The following is a 19,410-nucleotide window of genomic DNA, read 5'->3' as shown; positions in this document are numbered from 1 at the left end:
TACAGCAATTAGGAAGGCAAATGGAATGTTGGCATTTATTGCAAGGTGGGGGTGGCGTATAAAAGTAGGGAAGTCTTGCTACAACTGTACACACCATTGATGAGACCGCACCTAGAATACTGTATACAATTCTGGTCTCCTCACTTAAGAAGGGATATACTTGCATTGTAAACAGTTCAGAGAAGGTTCAGTCGGCTGATTCCTGGGATGAAGGGGTTGTCTTATGAGGAAAGATTGAGCAGGTTAGGCTTATACTCATTGGAGTTTAGAAGGAGGAGAGGTGATCTTATTGAAACATGCAAGATTCTGAGGGGACCTGACAGGGTAGATGCTGACAGGAATTTTCCCCTCGTGGAGGAATCTAGAACTAGGGGGCTCAGTTTCAAAATAAGGGGTCTCTTTTTTCAGATGGTGATGAGGAGGAATTTCTTCTCTGAGGGTCGTTAATCTTTGGAATTCTCTTCCCCAGAGAGCAGTGGAGACTGGGTCATTGAATATATTCAAGCTGAATTAGACAGATTTTTGATCTACATGGGAGCCAAGGATTATGGGGGCAGTCAGGAAAGTGGAGTTAAGGCCACAATCAAATCAGCCATGATCTTATTAAAGGGCAGAACAGGCTCGAGGTGCTGAATGGCCAACTCCTGCTTCTATTTATGTTCTAGCGCCATGGGGAAAGGGACTAGCTAAATTGCTCTTGCAGAGAGCTGGCATGAACCCGACAGGCTGAATGGCCTCCTCCTGTGCTGTAGCCATTCCATGAACTTAATATTTTTAAAATGATATTCCCTATTCCTTGATTTTTTTTTGTGAAAACTAACATTTCCTGAATCTGCCTTTTTCTGCTTTTAACTGGTTGATTTGATTTTCCTCTACTTCCTTTATTCCTTCATTGTCTCATCCTTTTTGCTGAATTCTATTTTTTAATTTGTATATTTACCTGGTATATTTGTACCCTTGCTAATTGCTCTGATTACTTTAACACTGACATGTGAATTGCAGAATAAACCCCTTCTACTCTGCCCCAAAAATGTTCTTCGAATCAGACTTCAGGAGAAGTGAGTGAACTGCTTTGGGTGTTTTTCTATAATAAATACAAGTTATTCTTGTTGCGTGCACAAGCAAGATGATTTACCATGCTATATTATATTACAACAGTGATTACACTTCAAAAGTATTTCATTGGACCAAAAAGGGTTTTGCATTGAACACATGTCTGTCACATCCCAGACAGGGCACAACGTCAAAGTCTCTCACTTTGTTAATCACAAATCAATAATTAAAGAGAGAGCCAGTCTTTGACCTGGAGTTTGAAATTTCTAACCAATTCCAACTGCCCTCTGACTGACCTCATCAGTTTATAACTAGCTACAATTAACTGGACTTGGTGATCCAGAGCTGTGATTTTAAAGGTACCAGCCAGGTTAGTACTGAACAGCACAGCCAGGTTACAGACCCCAGGTTACTGGAGCAGAAACCTCAGCAATATAATAATAGAAATATTGAGTGATATCCTAAAAATATCAAATCACCAGGGGAGAGCTAAAATAGGTGTAGGTTGGAGATTACAACACAGAAATAGGCCATTCTGCTCAATAGATCCATACCAGTCTTCATCCTCCACAAGATTCCACCTACCTGACCAACATATCCTTCCATTCCTTTCTCCCTAATGTGTTTATCTAGCTTCCCCTTAAAAGCCTCCATGGTATTTACTTCAATTACACTTTGTGGTAGCAAGTTCCTCATTTTACCCACTTTCTGTGAAAAGAAGTTTCTCTTGAAATCCCTTTTGGATTTATTGGTGCTGATCTTACATTAATGGTCCTCCTAGTTTTGGACTCCTCCACAAATAGAATCATAGAAAAAGTACAGCACAGAAGGAGACCATTCAGCCCATCATTCTGCGCCACCCGAATAAACTATCCGCCCAAATTAATCCCACCTTTCAGCACCTGGTCCATAGCCCCGCATGTTACAGCGCCTCAGGTACATGTCCAGGTATCTTTTAAAAGAATTGAGGGTCTCTGCCTCCACCACCATTCCTGGCAGCAATTCCAGACGCACGCCACCCTCTGGGTGAAAAGGTTTTCCCTCATTCCTTCTACCAATCAACTTAAATCTGTGCCCTTGGGTAACTGACTTCCCCACCAAGGGAAACAGGTCCTTCCTGTCCACTCTATCTAGGCCCCTCATAATTTTGTATACCTCAATCAAGACACCCCTCAGCCTCCTCAGTTCCAGGGAAAACAACCCTCGCCTATCCAATCTTTCCTCATAGATGCAACCTTCAAGCCCTGGCAACATTCTTGTAAATCTCCTCTGTACTTTCTCCAGAGCAATTATGTCCTTTCTGTCATGTGGTGACCAGAACAGCACTCCAGCTGTGGCCTAACCAACGCTCTATACAGTTCCAACATCACATCCCTGCTTTTGTACTCTATACCTCAGGCAATAAAGGAAAACATTCCATATGCCTTCTTCACCACTCTATCCACCTGTCCTGCCACCTTTAGGGACCTGTGGACATGCATATCAAGGTCTCTCACTTCTACCCCTCTCAATATCCTCCCATTTATTGTATATTCCCTCGCTTTATTTGCCCTCCCCAAATGCAATACCTCACACTTCTCAGGATTGAATTCCATTTGCCACTTTTCCACCCACTCAACCAAACCACTGATATCATTCTGGAGTCCACGACTCTCCTCCTCACTATTAACTACAGGGCTAATTTTTGTGTCATCAGAAAATTTACCAATCATGCCACCCACATTTAAGTCCAAATCATTAATATATACCACAAACAGCAAGGGACCCAACACCAAGCCCTGTGGAACACCACTGGAAACTGCTTTCCATTCACAAAAACATCCGTCGACTACTTCCTGTCACTGAGCCAATTCCGGATCCAACCTTCCACCTTCCCCTCTATCCCATGGGCTTTCATTTTACTGACCAGTCTGCCATGCGGGACCTTGTCAAATACCTTACTAAAATCCACGTAAACCACATCCACAGCACTACCCTCATCTATCCTCCTTGTCACTTCCTCAAAAAACTCAATCAAGTTAGTAAGACGTGACCTTCCCCTAACAAATCCGTGCTGACCAGCCCTGATTAATCCGTGCCTTTCTAAGTGACAGTTTACCCTGTCACTCAGAATAGATTCTAACAATTTACCCACCACCGGGGTTAGACTGACTGGCCTATAATTACCTGGCTTACCCTCACACCCTTTTTAAACAACGGTACAACGTTTGCAGACCTCCAATCATCTGGTACCTCACCTGTATCTAGTGAGGATTTGAAGATGATCCTCAGCGCATCCGCTATTTCCTCCCCGACTTCCCTGAACAACCTGGGATGCAATCCATCTGGCCCTGGCGATTTATCCACTTTCAGGGATGTCAGACCCTCAAAACACTTCCTCTCTCATTATGCCTATTATATCTAATATTTCACACTCCTCCTCTTTAACTACAATGTCTGCATCAACCCTTTGTGAAGACAGAGACAAAATCTCATTAAGAACCCTGCCCACATCTTCTGCATAAGTTCCTCTGAACATCTCTGATAGGTCCTACCCTTTCCTTAGTTATCCTCTAGCTCTTAATGTACTGATAAAACATCTTCAGGTTTTCCTTGATTTTACCTGCCAATAATTTTTCAAGTCATACAGTTATACAGCACAGAAACAGGCCCATCGTGTCTGTGACGGCCATCCAGCACCCAACTATTCTAATCCCATATTCCTGCACTTGGCCCGTAGCCTTGTATGCTATGGCGTTTCAAGTGCTCATCTAAATACTCCTTAAATGTTGTGAGGGTTCCTGCCTCCACCACCTCTTCAGGCAGTGCGTTCCAGATTCCAACCACCCTCTGGGTGAAAAGATTTTTCCTCAAATCCCCCCTAAACCTCCTGCCCCTTACCCTAAATCTATGCCCCCTGGTTATTGACCCCTCCGCTAAGGGAAAAAGTTTCTTCCTATCTAACCTATCAATGCCCCTCATAATCTTGTACACCTCAATCATGTCCCCCCCTCAGCCTTCTCTGCTCTAAGGAAAACAACCCTAGTCTTTTCAGTGTCTCATAGCTGAAATGCTTCAGCCCAGGCAACATCCTGGTGAATCTCCTCTGCACCCTCTCCAGTGCAATCACATCCTTCCTATAGTGTGGTGATCAGAACTGTACACAGTACTCCAGCTGTGGCCTAATTAGCGTTTCATAACCTCCCTGCTCTTATATTCTATGCCTCGGCTAATAAAGGGAAGTATCCCATATGCCTTCCTAACCACCTTATCTACCTGTGCTGCTGCCTTCAGTGATCTAGGACAAGTACACCAAGGTCCCTCTGACCTGCTGTACTTCCTAGGGTCCTACCATCCATTGTATATTCCCCTGCCTTGTTAGTCCTCCCAAAATACATTACCTCACACTTCTCAGGATTAAATTCCATTTGCCACTGCTCTGCCCATCTTACCAGCCCATCTACATCATCCTGTAATCTTAGGATTTCCTCCTCACTATTTACAACACCACCAATTTTTGTGTCATCTGCGAACTTACTGATCATACCTCCTATATTCATGTCTAAATCATTAATGTACACTACAAACAGCAAGGGTCCCAACACCGATCCCTGCGGTACACCACTGGTCACAGGCTTCCAATCACAAAAACAACCCTCAACCATTACCATCTGCCTCCTGCTACTAAGCCAATTTTGGATCCAATTTGCCAAATTGCCCTGGATCCCATGGGCTCTTACCTTCTTAATCAATCTCCCATGCGGGACCTTATCAAAAGCCTTACTGAAGTCGATGTATACTTGATCAACTGCTTTATCCTCATCTACACATCCAGTCACCTCCTCGAAAAATTCAATCAAGTTAGACAGACATGATCTCCCCCTGACAAAGCCACGCTGACTATCCCTGATAGATCTCCAAGTGGAGATTAATCCTGTCCCTCAGAATTTTTTCCAATAGTTTCCCTACCACTGATGTTAGACTCACCGGCCTGTAATTACCTGGTTTATCCCTGCTACCCTTCTTGAATAATGGTGCCACATTAGCTGTCCTCCAGTCCTCTGGCACCTCTCCTGTAGCCAGAGAGGATTCGAAAATTTGCGTCAAAGCCCCTGCTATCTTCTCCCTTGCCTCACACAACAGCCTGGGATACATCTCATCTGGGCCTGAGGATTTATCCACTTTTAAGCCTGCTAAAACAGCTAAAACTTCCTCCCTTTCAATGCTAATATGTTCAAGTATATCACAATCCCCCTCCCTGATCTCTACATCGTCCTTCTCCATAGTGAACACAGATGAAAAGTAATAATTTAAAACCTCACCTATGTCCTCCGGCTCCACACAAAGATTGCCACGTTGGTCCCTAATGGGCCCCACTCTTTCCCTGGTCATCCTCTTACCCTTAATATACTTATAAAAAGCCTTAGGATTTTCCTTTATCTTGTCCGCCAGTGTTTTTTCATGTTCCCTCTTCGCTCTCCTAATTACTTTAAGTGCCACCCTACACTTTCTGTACTCCTCTACTGCCTCTGCTGTTTTCAGCGCTTGGGCTGCCGTAAGCCTCCTTTTGTTTCCTGATCCAATCCTCTATATCTCTTGACATCCAGGGTTCCCTGGGCCTGTTAGTCCTACCCTTCACCTTAACGGGTACGTGTTGGTTCTGAACTCTCACATTTTCCTCCTTGAATGACTCCCACTGGTCTGACGTAGACTTTCCTACAAGTAACTGCTCCCAGTCCACTTTGGCCAGATTCTGTTTTATCATATTGAAATCGGCCTTCTCCCAATTCAGTACCTTTATTTCTGGTCCATCTTTGTCCTTTTCAATGACTACCTTATATCTTAGAGTTATGGTCACTATTCCCGAAATGCTCCCCGACTGACACTTCTACCACTTGACTGGCTTCATTCCCTAGGATTAGGTCCAGTACTGCCCCTTCTCTTGTAGGACTTTCTACGTGCTGGCTCAAAAAGCTCTCCTGTATGCATTTTAAGAATTCCGTCCCCTTTAAATCTTTTGCACTAAGACTATCCCAATTAATATTGGGGAAGTTGAAATCCTCTACTATTATTACCCTATTATTTTTACACCTCTCAGAGATTTGCCTACATATCTGCTCCTCTGTCTCTTCCTGACTGTTTGGAGGCCTGTAGAACACACCCAGCCAAGTGATTGCCCCCTTTTTGTTTTTAAGTTCTACCCAAATGGCCTCACTTGAGGAACCTTCTAAAATATCATCCCTCCTGTTTGAGGGTAAATCAACATCTGACATGTGGGAGTCTTTCAAACGTCAGCTGATTAGAATCCAGGACCAGCATGTTCCTGTGAGGAAGAAAGACAAGTTTGGCAAGTTTCGGGAAGCTTGGATAACACGGGATATTGTGAGCCTAGTCAAAAAGAAAAAGGAAGCATTTGTAAGGGCTGGAAGGCGAGGAACAGAGGAAGCACTTGAGGAATATAAAGACAGTAGGAAGGAACTTAAGCAAGGAGTTAGGAGGGCTAGAAGGGGTCATGAAAAGTCATTGGCAGACAGGATTAAGGAAAATCCCAAGGCTTTTTATACATATATAAAGAGCAAGAGGGTAACCAGGGAAAGGGTTGGCCCACTCAAGGACAGAGATGGGAATCTATGTGTGGAGCCAGAGGAAATGGGCAAGGTGCTAAATGAGTACTTTGCATCAGTATTCACCAAAGAGAGGGACTTGGTGGATGATGAGCCTCGGGAAGGGAGTGCAGATAGTCTCAGTCATCTCATTATCAAAAAGGAGGAGGTGTTGGGTGTCTTGCAAAGCATTAAGGTAGATAAGTCCCCAGGGCCTGATGGGATCTACCCTAGAATACTGAGGGAGGCAAGGGAAGAAATTGCTGGGGCCTTGACAGAAATCTTTGCATCCTCATCGGTTACAGGTGAGGTCCCAGAGGACTGGAGAATAGCCAATGTTGTGCCTTTGTTTAAGAAGGGTGGCAAGGATAATCCAGGAAATTATAGGCTAGTGAGCCTTACATCAGTGGTAGGGAAACTATTAGAGAGGATTATTCGGGACAGGATTTACTCCCATTTGGAAACAAATTAACTTATTAGCGAGAGACAGCATGGTTTTGTGAAGGGGAGGTCGTGTCTTACAAATTTGATTGAGTTTTTTGAGGAAGTGATGAAGATGATTGATGAAGGAAGGGCAGTGGATGTTGTCTATTTGGACTTTAGTAAAACCTTTGACAAGGTCACGCATGGCAGACTGGTACAAAAGGTGAAGTCACATGGGATCAGAGGTGAGCTGGCAAGATGGATACAGAACTGGCTCAGTCATAGAAGACAGAGGGTAGCAGTGGAAGGGTGCTTTTCTGAATGGAGGGATGTGACTAGTGGTGTTCCGCAGGGATCAGTGCTGGGACCTTTGCTGTTTGTAGTATATATAAATGATTTGGAGGAAATGTAGCTGGTCTGATTAGTAAGTTTGCGGACGACACAAAGGTTGGTGGAGTTGCGGATAATGATGAGGATTGTCAGAGGATACAGCAGGATATAGATCGGTTGGAGACTTGGGCGGAGAAATAGCAGATGGAGTTTAATCCGGACAAATGTGAGGTAATGCATTTTGGAAGGTCTAATACAGGTGGGAGGTATACAGTAAATGGCAGAACCCTTAGGAGTATTGACAGGCAGAGAGATCTGGGCGTACAGGTCCACAGGTCACTGAAAGTGGCAAAGCAGGTGGATAAGGTAGTCAAGAAGGCATAAGGCATGCTTGCCTTCATCGGTCGGGGCATAGAGTATAAAAATTGGCAAGTCATGTTGCAGCTGTACAGAACCTTAGTTAGGCCACACTTAGATTATTGCGTGCAATTCTGGTCGCCTCACTACCAGAAGGACGTGGAGGCTTTGGAGAGGGTACAGAAGAGGTTTACCAGGATGTTGCCTGGTCTGGAGGGCATTAGCTATGAGGAGAGGTTGGAAAAACTCGGATTGTTTTCACTGGAACGACGGAGGTGGAGGGGCGACATGATAGAGGTTTACAAAGTTATGAGCGGCATGGACAGAGTGGATAGTCAGCAGCTTTTTCCCAGGGTGGAAGTGTCAGTTACTAGGGGACATAGGTTTAAGGTGTGAGGGGCAAAGTTTAGAGGGGATGTGCGAGGCAAGTTTTTTTACACAGAGGGTGGTGAGTGCCTGGAACTTGCTGCCAGGGGAGGTGGCGGAAGCAGATATGATAGCGACGTTTAAGAGACATCTTGACAAATGCATGAATAGGAAGGGAATAGAGGGATATGGGCCCCAGAAGTGCAGAAGGTGTTAGTTTAGGCAGGCATCAAGATCGGCGCAGGCTTGGAGGGCCGAATGGCCTGTTCCTGCGCTGTACTGTTCTTTGTTCCTTACTGCAGTAATTGACTCCTTGAGCAACAGTGCAATACCACCTCCTCTTTTATCCCCTCCCCTGTTGCGCCTGAAGATTCTATACCCTGGAATATTGAGCTGCCAGTCCTGTCCCTCCCTCAACCACATCTCTGTGATAGCAATATCATAATCCCATGTGCTAATCAACGCCCTCAATTCATCTGCCTTACTAGTAAGACTCCTTGTATTGAAGTAGATGCAATCCAACCTTGCATTTTTCACTTGTGCCTTACCAGGTCTATATTTGCTCTGCCTTCCAGACAGACTCACTTTCTGTTCTATATTACCCCCGACTGTACCTCCACTCTGTACCCCATCCCCCTGCCAAATTAGTTTAAACTCCACCCCCCTCCCACCCCCAAACAGCAGTAGCAAACCTCCCAGCAAGGATACATGTCCCATTCCGGTTCAGGTGCAACCCGTCCAACTTGTACATGTCCCACCTTTGCCAGAAACAGACCCAGTGATCCAGGAAACTAAAGCCCTCCCTCCTGCACCATCTCCTCAGCATTCATCTGCTCTATCCTCCTATTTCTAAACTCACTAGCACGTGGCACCAGGAGTAATCGAGAGATTACAACCTTAGAGGTCCTGCTTTTTAATCTGCTACCTCGCTCCCTAAATTCTTATTGCAGGACCTCATCCCTTTTTCTACCTATGTCATTGGTACCAATGTGTATCACGACCTCTGGCTGCTCACCCTCCCCCTTCAGAATGTCCTGCAGTCGCTCCGTGGCATCCTTGACCCTCGCACCAGGGAGGCAACATACCATCCTGGAGTCATGCTTGCGGCCACAGAAACGCCTACCTGTACCCCTTATGATAGAATCCCTTTCCCCCCCCAGATTTTCAGCAGAGCCATCCTTGGTGCCACGGACCTGGCTGTTGTTGCTTTCCCCTGGAAGGCCATCCCCCCAACAGTATTCAAAGTGGTATATCTGTTTGAGAGGGGGATGGCCACAAGGGACTCCTGTACTACCTGCCTGTGCTTACTCCTCTGCCGGGTGGTCACCCATCCCTTTTCTGCTTGTGCTGCCATTACCTACAGTGTGACCACCTCTCTAAACGTGCTATCCACGACTTCCTCAGGATCGCGGATGCTCCACAGTGAATCCACCCGCAGCTCTAGCTCCGTAATGCGGGTCGTCAGTAGCTGCAGATGGATACACTTCCTGCACACAAACTATGAAACTATGGTCGTCAGGGGCACTGGAAGCGTCCCTGATTTCCCACATAGCGCAGGAGGAGCATATCACAGGTGCGAGCTCTCCTGCCATGACTTACCTTTAAATTAATTAGTTACTCCCTTTAAAAAAATACGAATTACACTAGGGGTCTTGTTCCATTTCAAACACTACCCAGTACAATCTAAAGTCCTCAATACTAGTTTAAAAAAAAAACACCCTTTAGTACTACTCACCTTATCACTTCAGGTTTTTAAAAAAAAAAACTTTCCCTTTTTTAAGCAATTTAAATGCACTAACAGCTGTTACTTACCCAACCAATCACCTTGCAGAATTCCCATGATGTCAGTAAGGTTTTTTTCCTCTTTTCGAGTCCCAGCGTGCGCCGAGAGACACGGGCAGTCAGCCACCACTCCGGATCAGCTTCCACGCAGGTCTGCCAGCCAGCGCTCTGCACTGCTCCCAGGTTAGTGAAAGAGGGCCTCGAGCCCCGCTCTTGATTTACAGCCGCCGCTCCAGATCAGCTTCCACGCAGGTCTGCCAGCCGCCGCTCCGCTCTGCTCCCAGGTCCTCTCTTTGCTTTTCTAATTTCCTTTTTTACTTCACCCCTGCACTTTCTATACTCTTCTAGGCTTTCTAAAGTATTAAGATATTTGTGATAGTCATAAGCTTTCTTTTTTTGCTTTAACGTATCCTGTAAGCTTTTGGATAACCGGGGGCTCTAGATTTGGCAGTACCACTCTTAATCTTCGTGGGGACAAGCCTACACTGTGCCTGTAGTATCTCGCTCTTGAATGCCTCCCACTGGTTTGCCCTGATTTTCCTTCAAGTAGCTGTATCCAGTCCACTTTCACTAGGTCACCTCTCAGTTTCGTAAGATTTGCCTTCCCCCTATTTAGAACCTTTGCTTCGGTTTCATCTTTGTCCTTTTTCATGATTATGCTAAAACTAACTGTATTCTGGTCACTGTTCCTTCATCCACTTGCCCAGCTTCATTACCGAAGACTAAATCTAGAATTACACCCCCTCTTGTTGGGATTGTTACGTGCTGGCTAAAAAGGTTCACTTGAATGCAGTTCAAGAATTTTGTCCCCTCTGTGCCCTTCACACCGTTTGTATCAGAGTTGATATTGGGGTAGTTGAAATCCCCAGCTATTATTGCCCTAAAGTTATTGCACTCAGAAATCTGCCTACATATTTGTTCCTCAATCTCCCTCTCACTATTTGGAGGTGTATAGTACACTCCCAGTAATGTAGCTGCCCTCTTTTTATTTTTGAACTCCACCCATGTGGCCTCGTTTGATGATTAATTTAGCATATCATCCCTCTTCAAAGCTGTTATTGATTCCTTAACTAATAACGCTACACCCCCCCCCCCTTTTTTATCTCCCTCTCTATCACGCCTGAATACTCTAAATCCAGGGATGTTGAGCTGCCATTCTTGCCTGTCTTTGAGCCAGGTTTCTGTTATAGCAATGACATCGTGTTGCCATGTGTCTATCTGTGCCCTCAACGCGTCGGCTTTATTTACTATACTCCTTGCATTCAAATAAATACCCTTTAACACTGCCAAATTCCTGTGTTGCACACTTTTTAACCTTTGCTTCTTCTGCCTTTCAGAGTCAAATGGAAACATCTTCACTACAAATCCTTTCCTGATTGGTTATAACCTCTTAGTTCCAACATCCTTGCAAATCTTTTTGCACTGTCTCCAGTGCCTCTTTTTGTAATGTGGAGACCAGATTGTGCACAGTACTTTAAGTGTGGGCTAACCTAGCATAAATTCATAGAATCATACATGCAGCTGGAAGCTATTCAGCCCATCGTGTCTGTGCAGGCTCTTTGAAAGAGTTAGTCACATAAGCCCCACAAATTTTCCTTTTCAAGTATTTATCCAGTTCCCTTTTAAAAATTACTATTGAATCTGCTTCTACTGCCCTTTCAGGCAGCGCATCCAGATCATAACAACTCACTACGTGAAAAGAAATTAGAATTCGGGCACCTCATTTACCAAGCATTGTGTGCAAGATGCTTTAGCACTTTGTTGATACAAACACAAACCAGAGATGCTCTGCTCTTGTAATATAACTCTTTACCTCCTCTAGCCCCGCCCCTTCCCCTCCTCCAGCCCCACCGCTTTGCCTCCCCCTCCACCAGCTCCGCCCCCTTACCTCCTGCAGCGCTGCCATGGTGACCGGGAGTAGGAAGGCCGCTGTTTTTCCTGAGCCTGTGTCCGCCGCTGCCAGCACATCCTTCCCCGCCAGGCCCTGCGGCAGCATCTGCATCTGTATCGGGGTGGGGCTGTGGTAGCCCAGTCTTGCCAGGTTGGCGTTCAGGGTGTTGGGGAAGCCGCAGTGTTCGAACTCCACGATGGGCCTAACAGCTGGGCCCCGCACGGTGATGCCAAGCTGCTGCTGCAGGGCCTCCACCTGCTCGGTGCTCAGGCTGGAAACAAATGTGTGCTCCAGGTACTCGCCGACCTCGGAAAGCAGCTCCTCTGGCAGCAGACTACCTGAGGCTCCGGGAGCCGAAGCCACCTCTCCCAGCTGCCACAGGTGCTTGGCTTTACACTCCAAGCTGCACACATCCGTGTCAGTCTCATCACAGATGTACTCCCCGTACCGGCCACACACCGAGCAGATCGGCTCCCCCGGCTCTGGCCAACGCTGCCCCTCGCTCAGCTGCTTCACCGGCTCCTCCTCCTCTGGGCCAGCAACCGCCTTGGGATCTTCTACAGCTTCCGGGGCCTGCTCAGCATCCCCGGCCCAGGAGTCACCGCAAAGGGTTTTACTCCTCTTGGCAGCTTGGCCATCACTTTCTTCAGCTCTTTTCACCTTCAGCGACCGGGGGACAAACATGGCCCGTTAGTCTATGGAGACACAGCAAGACGTGCAGGTTGGTCACCACATTCCACTGCTGTGAAACATTCAAAAGCTTCTTTAATAAACACAGAAAACATTCAGGCAGCATCTGTGGAGAAAGAAACAGAGTTAATGTTTCAGCTCAATGACCTTTCATTAGAAAACCATCTATCTCCTGTCACCATCTCATGTTGACACTTTGATAAAACTTCTGTCATAACATTTGGGGGTAGAAAAGTAACTTGTAAAATCCAAAAAAAAACTAAACAATAGGAAGACCTTCAGATAACATTGCCCAAATATCAATATTTGCAATGGTGAGGTTGGAACAGATCCCAGTCATGCAGCCTGTTGGCTTCCTTCTCTGTTTGGTTCAGTGGTAGCTCTCTTCCTCTGAGTCAGAAAGCCTAGGCCCAAGTTCCTTGAGGCTTGAGCAAATAATCTAGGTCGACACTCCCAGTGCAATGCCGAGGGATCGCTGCACTGTCAGATGAGACGTTAAACTGAAGCGCCATCTACTCTCTCAATTTGAAGAGGAGAAGCAGGATCTCCTGGCTTATGTTCCTCAACGAACATTACGAAAATATTGTTACTGGAATCTTGCTGTATGCAAATTGGCTGCTGCATTTCTTTGCATTGCAACAGTGATTACACTTCTGAAGTACTGTAAAGAACTTTGGGACATTCTGGAGGATCTGAAGAGTGCGCTATAAATGCAAGATCTTATGAGAGTCATAAAAGCCTCAATCGTACACCAATGACATGTTTGAATTTTGCCTGCAATTTCAGGACGAAGAGCGTGATGTTTTTAAAGCGAACATGTGATAATAATGTCCCCAGTGCCAGCGGGTCAAAGATACAATCATTTGTGCTGCAGTGTGCAATGAGTTAGCCAGTCTCAGCCAGGGCACCTAGTTGGCCACGAGGGAGGGAGAGAAAAAAAAAATCTGCGAAGGCTCCTTCTGATTATCCAGATATCTTGGTGCAAAGTGTGCATGAATGCAAGGAGACGCAATGAAGATGGTGTTGGGCTCAGATGTGATGCTTTCCCTATTTTTTTTTATCCGTTCATGGGACGTGGGCGTCGCTGGCTAGGCCAGCATTTAGTGCCCTTCCCTAATCGCCCTCGAGAAGGTGGTGGTGAGCTGCCTTCTTGAGCCGCTGCAGTCCTTGGGGTGTAGGTACACCCACAGTGCTGTTAGGAAGGGAGTTCCAGGATTTTGACCCAGCGACAGCAAAGGAACGGCGATATAGTTCAAAGTCAGGATGGTATGTGGCTTGGAGGGAACTTGCAGGTGGTGATGTTCCCATGCATCTGCTGCCTTTGTCCTTCAAGGTGGTCGAGGTTGTGGGTTTGGAAGGTGCTGTTGAAGGAGCCTTGGTGCGTTGCTGCAGTGCATCTTGTAGATGGTACACACAACTGCCACTGTTAGTCGGTGGTAAAGGGAGTGACTGTTGAAGGTGGTGGATGGGGTGCCAATCAAATGGGCTGCTTTATCCTGGATGGTGTCGAGCTTCTTGAGTGTTGTTGGAACTGCACCCATCCAGGCAAGTGCAGAGCATTCCATCACACTCCTGAGTTGTGCCTTGTAGATGGTGGACAGGCTTTGGGGAGTCAGGAGGCGAGTTATTTGCTGCAGAATTCCCAGCCTCTGACCTGCTCTTGTAGCCACAGTATTTATGTGGCTACACGAGTTAAGTTTCTGGTCAGTGGTAACCCCCAGGATGTTGATAGTGGGGGATTCAGTGATGGTAATACTATTGAACATCAAGGGGGATAGTTAGATTCTCTCTTGTTTGAGATGGTCATTGTCTGGCACTTGTGTGGCGCGAATGTTACTTGCCACTTATCAGCCCAAGCCTGGATGTTGTCCAGGTCTTGCTGCATCTGGACACGGACAGCTTCAGTTTCTGAGGATTCGTGAATGGTGCTGAACATTGTGCAATTATCAGCAAACATCCCCACTTTTGACCATATGATGGAGGGAAAGTCATTGATGAAGCTGTTGAAGATGGTTCGACCTAGGACACTACTCTGAGGAACTCCTGCAGTGATGTCCTGGGACTGAGATGATTGACCTCCAACAACCACAACCATCTTTCTTTGTTCTAGATATGACTCCAAACAGTTAAGAGTTTTCTCCCCGATTTCCATTGACTCCAGTTTTGCTAGGGCTCCTTGATGCCATACTCTGTTAAATGCTGGCATGATGTCAAGGGCAGTCACTCTTACCACCTCTGGAGTTCAGCTCTTTTGTCCACGTTTGGACCAAGGCTGTAATGAGGTCAGGAGCTGAGTAGCCTTGGCAGAACCCAAACTGAGCATCAGTCAGTAGGTTATTGCTAAGCAAGTGCCGCTTGAAAGCACTGTCGACGACCCCTTTCATCACTTTACTACTGATCGAAAGTAGACTGATAGGTCAGTAATTGGCCAGATTGGATTTGTCCTGCTTTTTGTGTACAGGACATACCTGGGCAATTTTCCACGTGGCCAGGTAGATGGCAGTTTTGTAGCTGTACTGGAACAGCTTGGCTAGGGGTGCGGTTGGTTCTGGAGCACAAGTCTTCAGTACTATTGCTGGAATATTGTCAGGGCCCATAGCCTTTGCAGTATCCAGTGCCTTCAGCCATTTCTTGATATTACGTGGAGTGAATCAGATTGGGTGAAGACTGGCATCTGTGATGCTGGGGACCTTAGGAGGAGACCAAGATGGATCATCCACTTGGCACGTCTGGCTGAAGATGGATGCAAATGCTTCAACCTTGTCTTTTGCACTGATGTGCTGGGCTCCCTTTCGTTGAGGATGGGGACATTTGTGGAGCCTCCTCGTCCTGTTAGTTGTTTAATTGTCCACCACCATTCACGACTGGAATGTGGCAGGATTGTTGAGCTTAGATCTGATCTGTTGGTTGTGGGATGGCTCAGTCCTCTCTATCACATGCTGCTTGCACTGTTTGGCAGGCAGGTAGTCCTGTGTTGTAGATTCACTAGGCTGACGCCTCATTTTTAGGTATGCCTGGTGCTGCACCTGGCATGCCCTCCTGCACTCTTCATTGAACCAGGTGATCCCCTGGCTTGATGGTAGTGGTAGAGTGGGGGATATGCTGGGTCATGAGGTTACAGATTGTGGTTGAATACAATTCTGCTGCTACTGATGGCCCACAGCGCCTCATGGATTCCCAGTTTTGTGTTGCTAGATCTGATCGAAATCTATCCCATTTAGCACAGTGGTAGTGCCACACAACATGACGGTGGGTATCCTCAATGTGAAGACGGGACTTTGTCTCCACAAGGACTGTGTGGTGGTCACTCCTACCAACACTGTCATGGACAGATGCATCTGCGACAGGTAGATTGGTGACAACGAGGTCGAGTAGATTTTTCCCCCTTGTTGGTTCCCTCACCACCTGCCGCAGACCCAGTCTAGCAGCTGTGTCCTTTATGGCTTGGCCAGCTGGGTCAGTAGTGGTGCTACTGAGCCACTCTTTGTGATGGACATTGAAGTCCCCCACCCAGAGTACGTTCTGGGCCCTTGCTATCCTTAGTGCTTCTTCCAATTGGTGTTCAACATGGAGAAGCAGGAGATTTCCTTGTCCATGTTTAGATGAGGAAGGGAAGAGGGAAAAGGATGGATCCTTGAATAATGCCCAAATAATGGTGTGAAGAAGGGAAAAAAAACCATTGTTGATGATGATCTGGCTATGATTGGATAGGTAAGAGTGGAACCAAGTGAGGGCAGCCCCACTGAGCTGAACAATGGAGGAGAGATGTTGATGAGGATCGATCATGTCAAGAGCTGCAAAAAAAGTGCAGGGGAACGAGGATGGATAATGTACAGTGACAGAATGTTACTTGTGGGCTTGACTAGGACTGTTCTTGTGCTGTAGAAGAGGTGGTAGCCTGATTGTAGAGATTCAAACAGGGTATTACACAGAAATATTTAAGGCACAGAAGGAGGCCATTCAGCCCCTCCGTACCAGCCTAAGAGCCATCCAGCCTAATCCACCTTCCAGCTCTCGGTTTGAAGCCCCGTAGGCTATGGCATCTCAAATGCACATTCAAGCATTTTTTTTTTAATTCAATGATGGTTTCTGCCTCTACCAACCTTTCAGGCAGTGAGTTCCAGACCCCCACCACCCTCTGGGTGAAACAATTACATCTTAACTCCCCTCTAATCCTTCCATTAATTACTTTAAATCTTTGCTCTCTGGTTACTGACCTCACTGTTCACAGAAATAGATTCCTTCCTATCCACTTTATCTAGGCCTCTCAATTTTATATTCCTCAATTAAATCTCCCCTCAGCCTCTTCTGTTGTAAAGAAGCAAACCCAGTTTATCCAATCTTTCCTTGAAGCTAAAATTCTCCATTCCCAGCAACATTCTCGTAAATCTCTTCTGTGCCTTCTCTAATGTGATCACATCCTTCTTCTAATGCGGTGACCAGAAGTGTATGCAGTACTATAGCTGCGGTCGAACTAGTTTTGTACTGACTAATTTTATACAATTCAAACATAACCTCCATGCTTTTGTACATTAGGCTTAGGCAAATAAAGGAAAGAATCCTATGTCTTCTTGACCACCTTATCCACCTGTCATGCTACCTTCAGGGATCTGGAGATGTACAATCCAAAGTTTCTCTACACTTTTCAGAATCCTACTATTTGTGTATTCCCTTGCCTTGCTTGTCCTTCCCAAATGCATTACCTCATATTTCTCCGAATTGAACACCATTTACCATTTTTCTACCCATCTGACCAGTCCACTGATATCTTCCTACATCTACATCTTTCTTTCTAACAACCATTTGGCAAATTTTCATCAAATTTTCAAACTTCTTAATCATGCCCCGATATTTAAGTCTTAATCATTAATATATATATATATATAAATATATAAATATATATATATATATATATATATATATATAAATATATATAAATATAAATATAAATATATATATATATATATATAAATAAAATGAACAGCTGGCTTCCGACACCGGAAACATCAGAGGAATGTATGATGGCATTAAGACAGCTTTTGGGCCAACCATCAAGAAGTTCGCTCCCCACCCCCAATTCCTCCCCCCGCAAGTCTAAATCAGGGGAAAGGATCACTGACCAACGCAAGCAAATGGACCGCTTGGTGGAGCACTACCTAGAACTATATTCCAGGTAAAATGTTGTCACTGATACCGCCCTCAATGCAGCCCAGTCTCCGCCAGTCATGGATGAGCTGGACGAATAGCCAACAAAATCGGAACTCAGTGATGCCGCTGATTCTCTAACCAGTGGAAAAGCCCCTGGGAAGGACGGCATTACCCCTGAAATAATCAAGAGTGCCAAGCCTGCTATACTCTCAGCAACTCCATGAACTGCTCTGCCTGTGTTGGGATGAGGGAGCAGTACCACAGGACATGCGCGATGCCAATATCATCACTCTCTATAAGAACAAGGGTGACCGCGGTGACTGCAACAACTACTGTGGAATCTCCCTGCTCAGCATAGTGGGGAAAGTCTTTGCTCGAGTCGTTTTAAACAGACTCCAGAAGCTGGCTGAGCGTGTCTACCCTGAGGCACAGTGTGGCTTTCGTGCAGAGAGATCCACCATTGACATGCTGTTCTCCCTTCGCCAGCTACAGGAGAAATGCCGCGAACAACAGATGCCCTTCTACATTGCTTTCATAAATCTCACCAAAGCCTCTGACCTCGTCAGCAGACATGGTCTCTTCAGACTACTAGCAAAGATCGGATGTCCACCAAAGCTACTAAGTATCATCACCACATTCCATGACAATATGAAAGGCACAATTCAGCATAGCGGTACCGCATCAGACCCCTTTCCAATCCTGAGTGGCGTGAAACAGGGCTGTGTTCTTGCACCTACACTGTTTGGGATCTTCTTCTCCCTGCTGCTCTCACATGCGTTCAAGTCTTCAGAAGAAGGAATTTTCCTCCACGCAAGATCAGATGGCAGGTTGTTCAACCTTGCCCGTCTTAGAGCGAAGACCAAAGTACGGAAAGTCCTCATCGGGAAACTTCTCTTTGCTGACGATGCTGCATTAACATCCCACACAGAAGAGTGTCTTCAGAGACTCATCGATAGGTTTGCGGCTGCCTGCAACGAATTTGGCCTAACCATCAGCCTCAAGAAAATGAACATCATGGGACAGGATGTCAGAAATGCTCCATCCATCAATATCGGCGACCACGCTCTGGAAATGGTTCAAGAGTTCACCTACCTAGTCTCAACTATCACCAGTAACCTGTCTCTCGATGCAAAAATCAACAAGTGCATGGGAAAGGCGTCCGCTGCTATGTCCAGACTGGCCAAGAGAGTGTGGGAAAATGGCGCACTGACACAGAACACAAAAGTCCGTGTGTTTCAAGTCTGTGTCCTCAGTACCTTGCTCTACGTCAGCGAGGCCTGGACAATGTATGTCAGCCAAGAGCGACATCTCAACTCATTCCCTCTTCACTACCTCCGGAGAATCCTTGGCATCAGGTGGCAGGACCGTATCTCCAACGCAGAATTCCTCGAGGCGGCCAACATCCCCAGCATATACACCCTACTGAGCCAGCAGTGCCCGAGATGGCTTGGCCATGCGAGCCGCACGGAAGATGGCAGGATTTTGGGCAGTACAGTGGTTAGCACCGCAGCCTCACAGCTCCAGGGACCCGGGTTCGATTCTGGGTACTGCCTGTGCGCAGTTTGCAAGTTCTCCCTGTGACCGCGTGGGTTTTCGCCGGGTGCTCCGGTTTCCTCCCACCGCCAAAGACTTGCAGGTGATAGGTAAATTGGCTGTTGCAAATTGCCCTTAGTGTAGGTAGGTGGTAGAGAATATGGGATTACTGTAGGGTTAGTATAAAAATGGGTGATTGTTGGTCGGCACAGACCCGGTGGGCCGAAGGGCCTGTTTCAGTGCTGTATCTCTAAA

General features: G+C 46.3%; 1 protein-coding gene across 1 annotated transcript in view; it reads right to left on the bottom strand.

The window, feature by feature from the left end:
- ddx59 (DEAD (Asp-Glu-Ala-Asp) box polypeptide 59) overlaps positions 1 to 19,410 on the bottom strand; it is a 43,362-nt gene that overhangs the window by 15,989 nt on the left and 7,963 nt on the right. The window contains exon 3 of the mRNA XM_068019346.1: positions 11,782 to 12,580. Within this exon, the coding sequence (XP_067875447.1) occupies positions 11,782 to 12,468 (687 nt within the window). The 5' untranslated portion in view covers positions 12,469 to 12,580. The remainder of the gene's footprint in view (positions 1 to 11,781; positions 12,581 to 19,410) is intronic.

Source organism: Heterodontus francisci, chromosome 41, assembly GCF_036365525.1.
Source record: "Heterodontus francisci isolate sHetFra1 chromosome 41, sHetFra1.hap1, whole genome shotgun sequence".
Lineage (NCBI taxonomy): Eukaryota > Metazoa > Chordata > Chondrichthyes > Heterodontiformes > Heterodontidae > Heterodontus > Heterodontus francisci.
The sequence above is the reverse complement of the archived record's forward strand: the minus strand, read 5'-3'. Positions and strand labels throughout refer to the sequence as shown.